We start from the raw sequence: 17,196 nt of genomic DNA, 5'->3' as shown, positions 1-17,196 counted from the left end.
GGTGATGAAGGAAGTTTGTCCAGAAGTGAGTGAGAAGATACGAAATGAGAGAGAGAGAGAGAGAGAGAGAGAGAGAGAGGGTTTTTTTTTTTTAAACGGATATCCATGACAGCTTATACACACTTTAATTAATTTTGAGATTCTGAAATTAATGACCAGACAAACTTTTCAATGGTAACAAGATTTAAAATATTTTATGTCTGAAAAATTCAAACATATAACCACATAAAAGATAAATACTTAATTGTTAGCTTTCTCGTGCTCGCCAAACTCCTTTGGCGAGTGGGGTTAGAGAGAGAGATAGAGAGAGGGGAGGGGGGTGGGTTCTACTCAGGTCGGTGGACCCAATCCATCGCCGCATATGGACACATTAGGGTGCGTTGGAGGCAGCATGATGAACAGCAACACCATCACCCTCCCCCCCCCTCCTTCTCTCTCCTCTCTCTCTATCTCTAAATTTCTGTAATTTGCATTTCATTTAATGTAGAAAACGATTGATTGGGAAAAATCAGAAAAGATAAAAAGGGAAATAAATGAAAAGAAAAACAAAAGACAGATGAAAATATATGTGTGTGTGTGCCTGCATGACACCGAATCATTGAGGAAACACTGCAGCTAGCTAGCATCTCATTTTCTTTAAATAAAATTAAAATTTCATTTTAATTAATACAAGGAGATGTATATGTAAGCAGTAGAGGGAAAAAAGCATCAAATATCAATGGGGGGTCTCTATTCCCTTTTCATTTCTCTCTCTAGCGCTCTCTCTCTCTCTTCTCTTTCTTTCTTGCCTTGATTTCAGCTTCTTTTTCAGATATTCAACTTTTCAGATTTCCTCACTCATCAACTCATAAATACCCCCAGCCAACTCAACTCAAATCCCCCTTTTTTCAGCTTCAGATAAGGTTTCGGAAGAGAAAGAGAGAGAAAGCTTGAGAATTGCATGTGGGATTGCTGATATCTGGATTACTTTGAGATTGTTCTTTTGCGAAGAAACAAGAAGGAAAGGTCAGAGAAACGGTGTCGTTTTGAAAGATGGCAGCATCTTCTTCTTCATCGGCGGCGGCTTTCTTTGGAGTGAGAGAAGAAGATCAGATTCAGATGATGAGACAACAACAACAACAGCATTCCTCGTCAGCACCGCCACCACCGCCTTCTTCATCAGCTCCTCCCCAGAAGAAGAGAAGAAATCAACCCGGAACTCCAAGCAAGTATCAACCAATTTTATCAGAAACAAAAAAAAAAAAAAAAAGTTTATGTTTATCCCTTGAGTGTGTGTTTTTTTGTGTTGGTTTTTGATCTTATGAGGAAACCCTAATTTTGAAAGTTTGAACAAGGAATTAATAGGGGTATTTACTAAATCCCCCTTTCAGACCAATTTTTGAATTTTAGCTAACTATCTTGAGATTTAAATGTCTACCATACCATACCATATTCGATATACAAACTGTATAGCTAATAGCTATATATGTTTGTTTTTGTCTCATGAGAAAACCCTATTTGAGAAAGTTGAAAGAGTAATTCAAACTGAAATGGGTAGTTTTCAAAAAGTTTCTAAGAGGAATTGACATGGGTTTTTTTTTTTTTCAGATTCCTTTTTAAAATCAATTTGGAATATCCCAGCTAGTTATCTTGTCTTGAGATTTAAAAGGTCGACCATATATACCCTATGCAAGATACAAATTATAGAGCTCTATGTGTTTGTTTTTATTCTGATTAGAAAACCCTAATTGTGAAAGTACAAAGAGGAATTCAAACTGAAATTGGAATTTTATAAAAAGTCTTTTTCTGTCAATTTGGAAGTGTTCTAACTAATTATCATGAGATTTTTCTAATATTTTCTTCTTTGTCCTTTTTTTTTCTTTTTAATTTTTTCTGCCTAACAGATCCAGACGCAGAGATAATCGCACTATCTCCCAAAACCCTAATGGCAACAAACAGGTTCATTTGTGAGGTATGCAACAAAGGGTTCCAAAGGGAGCAAAACCTCCAGCTCCACAGAAGAGGACACAATTTGCCTTGGAAGCTAAAGCAAAAGACTACAAAAGAGGTGAAGAGGAAGGTCTATCTGTGTCCCGAGCCTACTTGCGTCCACCACGACCCCTCCCGCGCCCTCGGTGATCTCACCGGAATCAAGAAGCATTACTCCAGAAAACATGGTGAGAAGAAGTACAAGTGTGAGAAGTGTTCAAAGAAGTATGCTGTTCAATCTGATTGGAAAGCTCACACCAAGACTTGTGGTACTAGGGAGTATAGATGTGACTGTGGTACTCTTTTCTCGAGGTAACTAACAACAGTATATTCTTAAATCTTTCTCCAGTGATTTTGATGCCCAATTCCAAAGATAAGTTCTCGTTTTTCGGACTGAGTTTATTTTTTCAATATTCTTGATTTCAAGGAAGATGTTGTAGTGGTACGTAACATTCCCAAAAAAGGTGCTCAAAAAAACCCAAAAGATAATTTTTTTTTTTCAGAATGACTCTGATTACACTATATTATCTAAAATTTTCATAAAATACCACATTCTCTAGTATTCTTCTAAGTGAAAGTTCAAGGTGTATCGAATTTTTGTCGAAGATATATTAATTAGGTGGTTATATGCTTGATAAAAGAGGGAAAAAACAAAAGGCTGTGGCTTGGCTCCTTTGTTTTTAGGACTTAGATTCCCCAACCAAGAAAAAGTTCTGATGGTTTTTTCCTTTCACTGACAGTTTTTCTTGTGAATCGGCATCTCTCTCTCTCTCTCTCTCTCTCTCTTCCATCGCCTTGTGATTCCATTTTGAAAATTTTTGAACTCTAGTGGTTTTTGTTGTTGCGTTTGGAATTTTTTTCTGGCACTACATGGGATGGTAAAAATAGGCCAGGAAAGAAAAAATGGTTCCCCACGTGAATAATCTCTGGAGAGGAAACTGCCATCATGGGGGGGTCGTACGTACAGAGCTACAGAATCGTCCCCTTTTTTTTTTTCTTTTTTTTTTTTTTTTCTTTTTCACCTATTCACGTGTTGCTGTATGCACACCCCCATGGGCAATGGGTATACCAGGTTTGTTCTCTTGTGGGCTGGCTACTTGTGTTCAGGTCCCTTCTTTTGCAGGTATCCTTTTCCATGATAATCTCTCTCTCTCTCTCTCTCTCTCTCTCTCTCTCTCTCTCTCTCTCTCTCAATAATTTGAATGTGTTCAGTAATTAATGAATGAAGCTGCTGCTGCTGCGTTCTTGCCCTATTGAGAAAGTATTCATATGGGGGTTTTGAGAGAATTAGTACTGGATGAATGCTTTCTATTCCTTGGTCTCAATAATTTAGGCACTGAAGAAAAAAAGGCAGTTCTTTGTAATTTGTAGTAATTGAGTTGAATCATGAACGCGGATCAAAAAAAAAAAAAAGTTGAATCATGAACGGCCTAGGAATTGAATTCGGATATTGATTGATCCCTTTTCATCATAATGGTAAAACCTCTTTTGTTGCATTTATTTAACTCCCAGTCCCTAAATTGGCAGGTTTCGAATTATATTGACCAATCATTTCAAAAAGATCAGAAGAAATTTTTTTTTCATCAACTTAATTATGTTTTTTGCCTTGTTCAGAAATTGTAGTCCCCTCGGAAAATCTGCATATTCCTTTCATCCTTCCATTTTCTTTTTTCATTCTCCAATAAAATCCAACATTTTTCTATGAAATTTTTCGTCATTGTATTGTCACGTAAATTACCTTTCTTTGAATCTCTCTTCTAGCTATCGAGCCTTAAACCCTAAATATAACCCTTGAGATTCTTCAAAATGGGTGGCTAAATTATGAATAATTTATTTTATTTCAATTGGATTGCTAAGGTCCTCAATTTTTCTCATCCACTGAAACCCCTTTCTTAGAATTGGACCACAGGCATTTGGGACCAATCATAATAATAGGTCAAGGGCAACAATACGGATCCTGTTGATATCATTTTGACGTTAGAGTGATTGTACTTTATCTGATATGGTATTGGTGGTGGTACCCAGTGCTTTAATTGCTTGTACATCAGAAGCCATGAAATGTACCATTGACCTGCTCTAGAATCATATTCCCCCTAGCAATTCTTGAACTTACCGCAAATTATGTTGTCAATGTTTTATACCTAACTCAATTAAAAAATTATAATTTCCATTTTTAATCTTTTTTTTTTCATTTTTTTTTCAGGCGTGACAGTTTCATTACTCACCGAGCTTTCTGTGACGCCCTAGCTCAAGAGAGTGCCAGGCATCCACCCTCCTTGAGTGCCATTGGAAGCCATTTATATGGAACTACCAACAACATGAGCTTAGGCTTATCTCCATTAGGGCACCAAATTTCCTCACTCCAAGACCCTAACCACCCCTCCACCGATATATTACGCCTAGGCGGTGCCAGACCCGGACCATCACAGTTCGATAATCTCATCCCACAAAATCTTGGTTCCACATTCCGACCTCCCACAAATCCCCTCCCCTCTTCTGCTTTCTTCATGACCGAGCCAAACCAAGATTTTCACGACCAAGCAGACGGTCAGAACCAACATGGACTAATCTCAAACAAGCCGTTTCATGGGCTAATGCAGCTTTCTGATCTTCAAAACAATCCGAATCTACCAGTTTCTTCGGGCTTCCTATTTCCAAATCAATTCAACAATGGAAATTCTAGTGGTGGGAGTGGAAATGAAGGGTCAAGTCTTTTCTCCGGAAACCCAATGGGAAACCAAATCACTTCGAACATCCCTTCTCTCTATAGCTCGGCGGTCCAAAATAACAACTTCCCCTCTCATATGTCTGCAACCGCACTTCTCCAAAAGGCCGCTCAAATGGGGTCAACGACGAGCAATTCAAGTGCTTCTCTTCTGAAAAATTTCGGAAGCGCTTCCTCTAGCGGGAACAAGTCCGATCACAGGCCTCCTCCAAACATCTCATCAAACTTCGGGGGCGTCTTCGGCGAGAACAACGAAAACAATCTCCATGATCTGATGAACTCACTTGCTGGTGGTGGGGGCTCGAACATATTTGGAGGGGTGAATAACGCATTTGGTGGTAGTGAACAGGAGAGTAGTTACGGTGGGTATAATGCAAATAGAACAAGTATGGAGCAAGCCCAAACACAGCCTAAATTCTCTGATAGCTTGACTAGGGATTTTCTTGGGGTAGGAGAGATAGTGAGAAGCATGAGTAGTAGTGGGGGTGGCGGAGGTGGTGGTGGTGGGTTTGATATGAGCTCATTGGATTCAGAGAGAAAGGCTGCGCCGCCGAAAAGCCAAGCTTTTGGAGAGGGAAACTTTCAGTGAAATGAAAGAAAGGAGATTTGAGGGGAAAAAAGGTGTGTGCAAGTACAGGTACGTAGGTATAGTTATTAATGACATGTTTGGATGCATGATTTTATTACTTGTATAGTATTTTGTCGTTAAAAGTTACTTACAGGGGATTTCGTTGGCATTTGTGTTTTGGTAGTTCGTAACTTTTACTCCAACGTTTTTCATTGGGTTCCGGAAGGGTATCTTTCTTTTCTGTGACTGTCAGTCTTTTTTGTCTCCAATGCTGTCATGACTACGAGAAATTGTTCGGTGCTAGAGGACATTGGTTTCAGGTTAAAATCATATGAAGTAGTACATTTTTAAGCTTGTTGATAAAAAAAAAGAGTACATTTTTAAGCAGCAATAGTTTTTATTAACGTAGGTCCCTTTTTGGTGAGGTTATTATTTCCTCGTCCCTTTTAAGTGTTTTAGTTTGATTTTCACATAATTTTAGGAGTCAACATGATTGTACCTCTAAAATATTACTTTCCATATTTAATCTTGTATGAAGATATCATCATTACATTTTTATTCATAAACTTTTCAAAAGAAAATTTACTTTTAGGGATAAAATAGAAAATGCATCAACTTTTATCCACTAACTTTACAAAAAACATCTATTGAGGGACAATCCAAAATAGAATACAAGACACTTAAAAAAGGACAGATTGAATAATTTTTAAGTACCTATTTCTCGTTTTACGAGATATGTCATTATCTCATAATACATTACTTTTAATTCAAAAAATAAATACTTATTTTCCTTAAAAAAACGGGGCCTCACTATCCTTACTCACCCGGGCTGGGACACTTGAGCTATCAAAAATCACTACTTTGTAAGTTTATCACCTTGGTAGTTGATTTCACCTTAAATGTAAGCATATAAAAATATTCCATTCTTTTTGTTTCTTTGGGTATGAACTTATAATGATAACCTTAGGGATAGAAAAATGTACACAAAAAGATAGTTTTATTAATTGACATATAGAATGGCGAACAAATGAGTATAGTTATACATTTAAGAAATGCTGTGAGTCCTATATAATTAAAGATAGATGTCAGAGAATTTCCGACGTACCAAAAAGAAAAAGAAAAAGAAAAAGATATAGTAGATGTCAGAAAGATGTGTAATGTGCTATAAGAATACCGCAATCAATAATCCAAACACGTGAACAATTTTTCTATTTTTCCATGATTCCTTTTTGTCTTCTCTCTCTCTGTCATTTCTTTTTGGTCAATTATTTTATCAAGTCACGGGTTGTGGAGTTTAGGACTTGGGATGCCTTGGTCGATTGTTTTTGTGGGCATGACACAGCTGCAATATTCTTAGGGTTAATCAGGTGTTAAAAAAAAAAAAAAAAGGAGTTCACAAATGAGCAGCTGCAATATTTAGACTCAAGAGTGATTGATAAATTATATGATAATAAGTTTTTTCTTCTATCCTGATTTATGTTAACTGGAGTATTTATCACATAATTGCGCTTCAAAAAGGAGTTATATTTACTTTTTTCAAAGTATGATACCTACTTTTCATCCATCGAATTATAAAGTTTTCTTGTTGAACTTGGTTTTTTCAGTCCAATAAAAAAAAATTCAGTCAATTCTGACATCTATAGAAAAATACCTTCTTTTTTTTTTTTTGATGAACAACAAAATTTTATTAGAAACTTGACAAAGGGTACATCGAGGAGGCTAAAACTCAAGCTACAAGAAAAACCTTGAAAAGAAAAAAACATCGAATGAAAATTGGATGAAGCCACAAGTGGAAGAGCGGCATCACCATATCATCCAAACCATATAATCCCGTCCTCACTGGAGAACACCATATAAAGAAAATACATTCTTTTTTGTTGTTAAAAATAAATAAATATTGTACATGCATATCCTTGCTTATACTTTGGTGCATCATTGGGAGTGTTACTGTTGTTGTTACTACTTATTACTGCATGCTGTTATTATAAGTATCCTATATATTATCGTTTTCACTATCCTTATAATCATAGTTCCTACTCCATCCATCCATTTTTAAGTGTCCCTTACGGAAAGACTAAATTTTTGGAGTAGAAAATAAAGGACTTTTCATGCATACTGTTATCAATTTCTTTGCACTAAATTAAAGATCTCAATTAATTCTTAAAATTAGTGAAAAAATATTTTAAAAATTATGCATGGAAGTACTTAATTTATTTTCTATTCAAAAATTACACTTCTTTTTGTAGGGGTCACTTAAAAAGAAATTGAAGGAGTAATTTTCGTGGTATTGTTGTATCGGTGTAGTTATGGATGGTCATTGCCCTGAGGTTATTATCGATACCATAACGATATTGATTCTACCAATTCTGTTTCTCATTTAGATGAGTCAAGACTTGATTTATAATTAAATTTGTTAATATTGTTCTCATTTAGGAGAGTCCAGTCTAGATTTTGTTAATATTGCTTGGCCTTTAGATGAGTCTCTTCTTGTCTTTAACCCCACCCCCCCCCCCCCCCCCCCCCCCCCCCCGCAAGCACTTTCAAAGGAAAAATCCATTTTCATGATCACATAGATGCCCCTATATATCTCTAGAGTACTGTAATAAATTGCATGTTCCCCCTCTTTGTATGCTCAATATTGATAGATTTTGCCTGATTTTGTGTTATATTTTACATATTTCAGTACAAAAACTTCATGTTAACTGTCCTGCAGGAAAGTCGGAACATGAATTAGGAGACCATTTCCAATTGAGCCATCTTCGATCTCTTACAAGTGTGTATCGACTGTGGAATCGCCAACGAGAGGCAGCTAGATTTTCTTGTAATGAACTCGAAAAACTCTAGTAGACAATCTGCTTTTATGTTTCGTTTTTTGGAGTAGTGTTGTTAATTTTCTCTAAATTGTTGAGAAAATAGAACAAGACAGGAATTTTCAATGTTGTTCCTTAGATTCACATATACCTTTGTTTGTTACTTAGTACTTGCTAGGTTTTAAAATGGAAATTACTCCATTTTTTACATATGACAAGGGAACCCTAGCTAGGAGATGCTATTTCTTCTCATCACATTTTCCAGAAGTTGAAAGGATTAGAAAACGCGTATTTTAAAAATGATCTAGCTAGGCAGATTTTCCTAATGACATTTTTTTTAAAGGAAAAGTTTTCAATACACACCTCTTTAAGGTATATACCATATGCCTGCCATTTCATAAAAAATTATTTGTATAACCGATCATTCATAACATTTTATTTCGTATCGTAACTTTTATGCTAAAAATTCATAACTTTTCATCAATTTGATTCGTAACTTTTTAGCAATAGATTCATAACATTTTGGAAATCATAACATTTTTGTGTGTTTCAATGAGGATGCATATGATACACACCCAAATAAGGGGTGTGTATTATAGCGCTTCCCTCTTTAAAATGGTTGATTTACTATGTTTAAAAGGTTTGAAATTGAAATGTGGTTGTTAATCATGATAATGGGACCTGCAATGGTGTCAAATGTGACAATACGATTCACGAATATCAAGCATTATATTTCTACTATTTTTCTTCTTTTCTTTTTTTTGAAAGGCCTATTTTTCGTCTTTTCAAAAGCTAAACAACGAATAAGGGTGTCAGAGTAACTTTAACTGGCCGATTCACATGCGAGTTTCATTCTCACGGGTATTCTTAATTGTAACATTTATACCGGGAAGTCAAAATTCTAATGTAGCCAAAAACAACCGTTACATATCATACGTCCATTTCCCTTCTTTTCAAAAGCTATTATATTTCTGCTATTTTTCGTCTTTTCAAAGCTAAACAAAGAACAAGAGCTAGCGTCTGAGTAATTAATTGTAACAGGCCGATTTGCAAGTGAGTTTCATTTCCACGGGTATTCTTGGTTGTAACCCCCTCTCTCTCTCTCTCTCTCTACTTTTCACCGAGCAAACCCCCCTTTCCAGATTTGGTTTCTTCAGGGGAGAGGGCCGCCGCCTCCTCTCTCCCCTCCCCCCGAAGCTTCACCTCCCCTTTCCCCTCCTCTCTCTCTTTTCTCCCCCCCTCTCTTCTCTGGTATTGTTTTCAGACTTTCCTCCGATTTTGGTTTTAGTTCGAGTGTTGCTGAGTTCGCATCTTGATTTCGGCCGGTGGCCTGTGAGTTTGGTTTGGTCTGGGCTCCTCCTCGACCTCAAGATCTGGTAGCGGGGCTGACGGTTCAGAGGGCGTAGGTGGTGGGTTGCGAATAACGGCGAGGTGGGGGGTGGTGATGAGGTTAGGGTTTTCTTTCTTTGTCTTTCTATTTTTTCGGCTGTTTGTCTCGGTTTCTACCGGCTGGTCTGCCCAATTCGGTCTGTACCGGTCTAGTGCTTTAGATCCGGTGGGTGTTGGGTGGTGGGTGAATAATTTTAGTTAGGTTTTAGGTGGTCTGGCCGAAGTAGGGAGTTTCGGTGGTATGGCGGTAGTAGTGGTTGTGCTCTGGGGTTCTACCGGCTTCGGCTGTGGTGGTAGGTGGTGGCTAGGTCAGGGTTCTCCACGATCAATTCCGGTTCTGTCTTGGGGTTGGTGGTGGTTCGGTGGTGTTGGTTTGGCAGCGTAACAGTTCGGCTGGAAGAAGGCTGGTCTACGGTTGCCGTGGGCATAATGGCGCGTTTGAATCGCAGACAGTGTGTTCGGAGCTCGCTGTGTCAGCGGGGGCTTGCCTCGGAGTCTCTCCGTTGCTCTGGTCAGGGTGTTTCGGCTCTCGTCCAGATCTGGCCGACGATCCTTGTGGATTAGTCCATGAGAGCAGTTAGCTTGTAGTTGATATTGTTGCTGTTTGCCTTCAAATTTCAATGGTGCTTAGTTTTTTAGGGTTTGAGCTGTGGATCTTTTAGGTCCTCTGTCATCTAGACCTAGATTGATTCTTATCTACCGATGATTTTGCCGGGCCTGCTTCGGCAGTAGGTGCCTGAGATCAAAGTTTAGGTAGCTTTGGTTCTTTCCTATATGTTTTCTAAAATCTGTATTGTTCGATGAGCTTATGACATTTTCAGAAAAACAAACTTGTAACAGTATCAGGAAGTCAAAATTCCGATATAGTAGTAAAAAACAATCAGTATCGACCATTACATATCATGTCCATTTCCCTTCTTTTTCACCTCATCCAACATTTTGTTGGTGGTTTCTTTTGCTATATATGGTCGAACATTTTGCTCGATCTGTTTATCAATACTAGTGTAATACACGCGCTTCGCACATTTTCGTGTGCTCACTTGATTTTTTGAAGTGTTTCAGTTGATACTGATCCTGCTACCATAATTCCAAATGTATTGCTTGATGAATCTTATAACCGGAGATTATGCAAGGTTGAAACACTCTTGCTTTGCTTGGGCAGGCTTGAGTTGAAGACCAAATCACTGTTGCAATTAGAGTGTCGTTTGTGATGTGGCTGCAGTGGATATGATGGTGTCATATACAACAGTTTTGTTTCTGAGAGATTCCTGAGGAATTATGTGTTTGTGTAGCTGGAAACTTTATGTGTCAAACATATGCTAATCCACCCAGTCATGTAAATCTGCGTCCTGTGCCCATTCGGTGACAGATGAAGCTATAGTCACACGATAATTTTTAAAATAGATCCAAGAAAAGGGGGCAGTCTAAGAGTTCTCCGAACTAACATGTTCTCCATATGTTGTTGTTGAAAAATGTATGCATTATAATTTGTGAAAATTTATATGCATCTCTATTAATTATTTTGATGATTAATTCAATGATATTTTTATTCGGCAAATACAAAATTATCGAAAAGTCGATTCCCGAATTAAATATTTTCGTGACCTTGAAATATAGCATAAAGTCTCTTGGATTCATGATTTATATTTACAAAGACTTTATTGAGCTCAATACATGCTTTAACGGTTTATTTAGATGAAATTGTGAGCCACAGGTTGACGAACCGGCTGACAAGCCGGCTGTCTGAACAGAAAGCTGTGACAACCGGACGACCACCCGGATGACCACTCTATCAAACGGCTAGTTTCAAACGGCTAGTTTCCAACGGCTAGTTTCAAACGGCTAGTTTCCAACGGCTAGTTTCCAACGGCTAGTTCCAACGGCTAGTTTCCAACGGCTAGTTTCCAACGGCTAGGAAGCATATGGATGGCTATATAAGGCATCAAGAACTCATTAATGAGTACATACACAAGCTACAACATTCCATATTATTGCAAGAGCAAATTCTCAAAAGATCAAAGCCAAAAATTCTCATTGTTCTTCCACTTTCATATTATTCTTGAGAGAAAATTTGTACAAGTCGTGAGCGATAATTTTCATACCTTCTTCACATACTTGTATTTCCTAAGTGAGTGTTTGAGTCAAACACTTGAAAGCTTAGAAGACCAAATTCGGGTTGGAATTTGGGTGTTATTGTTTTTGAGAAGTTTTCGGAGAAAATTCTTGCGGTTGTGCTAGCTCCTCGGGAAAGCTAGAGGCATTCGGTTCTTGTAAGCACCCGCAAGACTTACAAGTTGTAATCTTTTAAAGATTAGTCTAACCTTCAAGTAATTGCTTGAGGAGAAGTGGAGTAGGGCCGGACCGTGGACAAATCCGGACCGAACCACTATAAACGGGTTCTATCTCTCTATCTCTCTATTTTGATTGCATACTTATTGTTTGCATATATTGTTAGAGATAAATTTTTATTGGTAATTATTACTAGCAATCCTATTCACCCCCCCTCTAGGTTGCATAATTTGGGTAACAATTGGTATCAGAGCCTCGGCTCTTGTTTGTAGATTTAACCATCTAAGAGTTAAGATCCATGGCAACCACTAGTAATGTTTCTTGTATCGAAGGTCAATCGTCCAATAGACCTCCCTTGTTCACCGGAGAAAATTACTCTCATTGGAAAAATAGAATGATGATCTTTATTCAATCCACGGATTATGATCTATGGAAAATTATCAAAAATGGTCCCATTATTCCTACTAAGAAAGTTGGAGAAGAGACTATGCCTAAACCAGATTATGAGTGGAGTCATTTGGAAAAGGCTTCAATAGAAAAGAACTATAGAGCTATGAACCTTCTTTTTTGTGCTATTACTCCCAATGAATATGATTGTGTTTCCGCATGTGAATCGGCTAAAGAAATATGGGATAAGTTAGAAATGTCACATGAAGGAGATAGTCAAGTTAAGGAGTCCAAAATTGATATTCTTGTGCATAGCTATGAGCTCTTCAAAATGAAACCGGATGAATCTATATCTCAAATGTTTGCTAGATTTGCTAGTATTACTAACGGTTTAAAAGCTCTTGGAAAGATTTACAGTCAATCCGAAATGACAAGGAAGGTGCTCCGTTCCATGCCAACCAATTGGGACACTACCACCTCCATCATCCTACAATCCAAAGATTTCTCAACATACACGATGGACAAGCTCATGGGATCTCTCATGACGGAGGAAATGCATCACAACCTCAAGGGTGAAAAAGAGAAGAAAGTTAAGGATCTTGCCTTCAAAAGTACAACAAGCAAATCAAAAAGCAAGGAGGATTCAAGCAACGAAAGTGAGGATGATGAAATGGCGCTCATCACAAAAACGTTCAAGAAACTCCTCAAAAATAGAGCATCTCACAAAGGCAGAGGATTTTCAAGAAAAGATGGAGGCAAAGAAGAAAATAGTAAAAAGGATCCAATCATTTGCTACGAGTGCAAGAAGCCCGGCCACATCAAAAGTGAATGTCCATATGAAAAAAAATATTCAAAGAAGGACAAAAAGAGAGCTATGATGGCCGCATGGGACAATAGTGACGATAGTAGCTCCGATGAGGACGATGAGCAACAAGAGGTCGCTAACTTGTGTTTCATGGCCATCGAAGAAAACGAGGTAGATCTCGACTCATCCTATTCCTTTGATGAATTATTTATTGCCTATAAAGAGTTGAAAGTAGAATTTGAAAAGGTTGTTTCTAAAAACAAATTTCTTAAAAAGGTTGCTAAAGATCTTTCACTAGAAATAGATGATTTAATTGAAGAGAAAGATATTTTGGAGGAAGAAAATGAAAGTTTAAGAACCTCTTTGGAAAAAGAAAAAGAGTATTTGAAGGATACTTCCAAAAACGAATCTTTAGAAAAACAAATTGATGATTTAACTAATTCTCTTTCAAAACTCACTAATGGAAAAGAAAGTTTAGACATTCTTCTTGGAAAACAAATGGTTTCTTTTCACAAGGCCGGAATTGGTTATAATCCCACTCAACACAAAAATCTTTTTGGAAAAGATGTTCCTCCTTCTAGCCATTCTAAATTGACATGTCATTATTGTGGTAAAATTGGTCATATTTCTCCTACTTGTCCTATGAAAGGATACTCACCTTCTAATGCAAAAAAGGTCTGGGTTCCTAAGAACCGTATCAATGCTAACCTTCAAGGACCCAAGATGATTTGGGTACCAAAAGTCAAGAATTGATGTGCTATTGTAGGTATGCTTCAAAAGTTCTCTCAAGGAAGGAAGTTGGTACCTTGATAGTGGATGTTCAAGACACATGACCGGTGACAAGAGGGCTTTCAATTCTCTTTCGTCTAAAGATGGTGGACATGTCACATTTGGAGACAACAACAAAGGCAAAATCATAGGAATCGGTGATATAGGTAATTCTCCTATTATTGAAGATGTTTTACTTGTTAGTGGTTTAAAACACAATCTTCTTAGCATAAGTCAATTATGTGATAGAGGAAATCGTGTTATCTTTGAAAAATCCAAATGTATCATTGAAAATGTCAAAAGCAACAAGACACTCTTTGTTGGACAAAGACTTGAAAATGTATATGTTTTTAATCTCAATGATTTAAGTAATTGTGATATAAAATATTTTTCCGCTTTGAGTGAAAATAGTTGGCTTTGGCATAGGCGCCTAGGACATGCAAGTATGGATGCTATTTCAAAACTCTCTAGAAAAAATTTGGTAAAAGGTCTTCCTAAAATCAAATTTGAAAAAGATAGACTTTGTGGTCCTTGCCAACAAGGAAAACAAACCAAGGTTTCTTTTAAGTCCAAAAATGTTGTTTCAACTACTAGACCTTTGCAATTACTTCATATGGATTTGTTTGGACCAACTCGCTCTCCAAGTCTTTGTGGAAACTATTATTGTCTTGTTGTTGTTGATGATTTCTCTAGATATACATGGGTGATGTTCCTAGCTCATAAGAATGAGGCTTATCCTAATTTCACTAAACTTTGTAGAAGAGTTCAAAATGAAAAAGGATTTGTTATTTCTAACATTCGTACGGATCATGGAAAAGAACTTGACAATTCTTTATATGAAAAGTTTTGTGATGAACATGGTATTGGTCATAACTTTTCCGTACCTCGTACTCCTCAACAAAATGGAGTAGTAGAGAGAAAAAATCGTACTCTGGAAGAAATGGCCCGCACTATGCTTTGTGAAAACTCTTTGCCAAAATATTTTTGGGCGGAAGCCGTTAATACCTCATGCTATATTTTGAATCGAGTTTTAATTAGGCCTATCCTCAAGAAAACTCCTTATGAGCTTTGGAATGGTAGAATACCCAACATTAATTACTTTCATGCCTTCGGTTGTAAATGTTATGTATTAAACAATGGAAAAGATAACTTGGGTAAATTTGATTCAAAATCGGATGAAGGCATCTTTATTGGTTACTCTCTTACTAGCAAAGCATATAGAATTTATAATAAGCGCACTAATCTTGTTGAAGAATCTATTCACGTTTCCTTTGATGAATCTAATCCTTGTGCTACTAAGGATGTTGTTAATAATGATGACTTAGAGATTACACATAAGATTCATGACTTGACAATTCAAGAAAAAGTTGATGGTGATACTCAAGTAGAAAGCTCTCAAATCAAAGAAGATGAAGTTATTAATCAACCTCAAGATGCCATGGGAGACAACCAAGATCTTTCCAAGGATTGGAGATTCGTGCAAAACCATCCAAAGGACTTGATTCTTGGAGAAGTTTCGAAAGGGGTAACCACTCGCTCGTCTCATAGAAATTTTTGTGAAAATCAAGCTTTTGTTTCTCAAATTGAGCCTAAAAACTTTCCGGAAGCTCAAGATGATGAAAATTGGTTTTTGGCCATGCAAGATGAGTTAAATCAATTTGAAAGGAATAAAGTTTGGGCATTAGTACCTAAGCCTCTTGATCACACTATTATAGGTACTAAATGGGTTTTTCGTAACAAGCTAGATGAATCCGGAAATATTGTTAGGAATAAAGCTAGACTTGTTGCTCAAGGTTATAATCAAGAAGAAGGTATTGATTTTGAAGAAACTTTTGCACCGGTAGCTAGATTAGAGGCTATTCGCATATTACTTGCCTTTGCATCTTTCAAAAATTTCAAGCTTTATCAAATGGATGTGAAAAGTGCATTTTTGAATGGGTTCATAAATGAGGAAGTTTATGTCAAACAACCTCCCGGCTTTGAAGATCATGTATACCCCGATCATGTTTTTAAACTCTCAAAAGCTTTATATGGTTTGAAGCAAGCACCACGTGCATGGTATGATAGACTTAGTTCATTCTTGCTTGACAATGGCTTTACTCGTGGAAAAATTGATACTACTCTTTTCATTAAAGCCAAAGGTAAAGATATGCTCATTATTCAAATATATGTTGATGATATTGTCTTTGGTGCCACTAATGATAATATGTGCAAAGAGTTTGCTAAGTGTATGCAAGGTGAATTTGAAATGAGTATGATGGGGGAGCTTAACTTCTTCCTCGGACTTCAAATCAAGCAAACTAATGAGGGGATCCTAATCAACCAAGCCAAGTATGCGAAAGAACTTATTAAGAAGTTTGGCATGGAAGGATCAAAGCCAATGAGCACACCAATGAGCACATCAACTAAGCTAGACAAAGATGAGAATGGTAAGGCCGTCAATGAAAAGATGTATCGAGGTATGATCGGCTCATTACTTTATCTCACTGCAAGTAGACCGGATATAATGTTTAGTGTTTGCATGTGTGCTAGATTTCAATCATGTCCTAAAGAATCGCATTTAAAAGCTATTAAACGTATCTTTAAATATGTTGGCGGTTCTCATGACTTAGGATTGTTTTATCCACGTGGAGTTGCATTTGATTTAATTGGTTATTCGGATGCGGATTTTGGAGGTTTCAAAGTTGATCGTAAAAGTACAAGTGGGACTTGCCAATTTCTAGGGCACTCTCTAGTGTCTTGGCATAGCAAGAAACAAAATTCCGTAGCTCTATCTACCGCCGAGGCGGAATATGTAGCGGCCGGAAGTTGTTGTGCCCAAATATTGTGGATCAAACAACAAATGGAGGATTTCAATTTGCAATATGATCATATTCCTATTAAATGTGATAATACTAGTGCAATTAGCTTAACCAAGAATCCAATTCAACATTCTCGAACAAAACATATTGAGATTAGACATCATTTTATAAGAGATCATGTTCAAAAAGGGGATATTGAACTTAACTTTATTAGTACCGACAAGCAATTGGCGGACATTTTCACAAAACCCCTTGGTGAAGAACAATTTTGTTTCATTCGACGAGAACTCGGCATGTCTAATCATTTATGAAAAAGTTGTGTTCTTGATGTCAAAAATTTTTTTTTGGATTCAATGTTGAGTTGATTGAATTCGTAAATATCATACTTGATGGAGAGTACAAATGATCTTGATAAAGAAATCACCCTCCAAACATTTTATCATATGTTTCATTTTCCTGTGTTTGGTATGAAGAAAATCAGTTTTATGGTCTTTAATGTTACTCCTCTTAAACGATTTCTGGACTTAACCTGCATTTGTCAGTCGGATGTCCAAGCGGATGTCCAACCGGACAACCGTGAGGTTGAGACTTATTCAAGCTTTTGCGTTGCTAACTCTGATTTATTAAGTCTGTTACACTTAGTTTGTATGAACTTCATGGCTTAGTGCTTAAATTGTCTCTTATAT

General features: G+C 37.1%; 1 protein-coding gene across 3 annotated transcripts; it reads left to right on the top strand.

Moving 5' to 3' along the window:
* The first annotated feature begins 513 nt into the window (after positions 1-513).
* Positions 514-8,219, top strand: LOC131301485 (protein indeterminate-domain 5, chloroplastic-like). Of its 3 annotated transcripts, none has more exons than XM_058327820.1 (4): positions 514-1,204; positions 1,884-2,280; positions 4,172-5,318; positions 7,980-8,219. In XM_058327820.1, the coding sequence occupies exons 1-3, from the start codon at positions 1,033-1,035 to the stop codon at positions 5,280-5,282; spliced, it is 1,680 nt and encodes a 559-aa protein (XP_058183803.1). In that variant the 5' UTR covers positions 514-1,032; the 3' UTR covers positions 5,283-5,318; positions 7,980-8,219. The 3 variants fall into 3 exon arrangements, with proteins under 3 accessions (XP_058183803.1, XP_058183801.1, XP_058183800.1); XM_058327818.1 differs by having other exon boundaries at positions 4,172-5,330; positions 7,945-8,219; XM_058327817.1 differs by having other exon boundaries at positions 515-1,204; positions 4,172-5,330; positions 7,975-8,219.
* The last annotated feature ends 8,977 nt before the right edge of the window (positions 8,220-17,196 follow it).

Source organism: Rhododendron vialii, chromosome 9a, assembly GCF_030253575.1.
Source record: "Rhododendron vialii isolate Sample 1 chromosome 9a, ASM3025357v1".
Lineage (NCBI taxonomy): Eukaryota > Viridiplantae > Streptophyta > Magnoliopsida > Ericales > Ericaceae > Rhododendron > Rhododendron vialii.
Note: the sequence above shows the minus strand (reverse complement) of the source record. Positions and strands in the feature narration are given on the sequence as shown.

Excerpts from the sequence above, each read along its gene's own strand:
- LOC131301485 (XM_058327820.1), top strand. The coding sequence starts at position 1,033 with ATGGCAGCATCTTCTTCTTCATCGGCGGCGGCTTTCTTTGGAGTGAGA. Across the intron at positions 1,205-1,883 it reads AAATCAACCCGGAACTCCAA|ATCCAGACGCAGAGATAATC; the intron begins GCAAGTATCAAC and ends TCTGCCTAACAG. Across the intron at positions 2,281-4,171 it reads TGTGGTACTCTTTTCTCGAG|GCGTGACAGTTTCATTACTC; the intron begins GTAACTAACAAC and ends TTTTTTTTTCAG.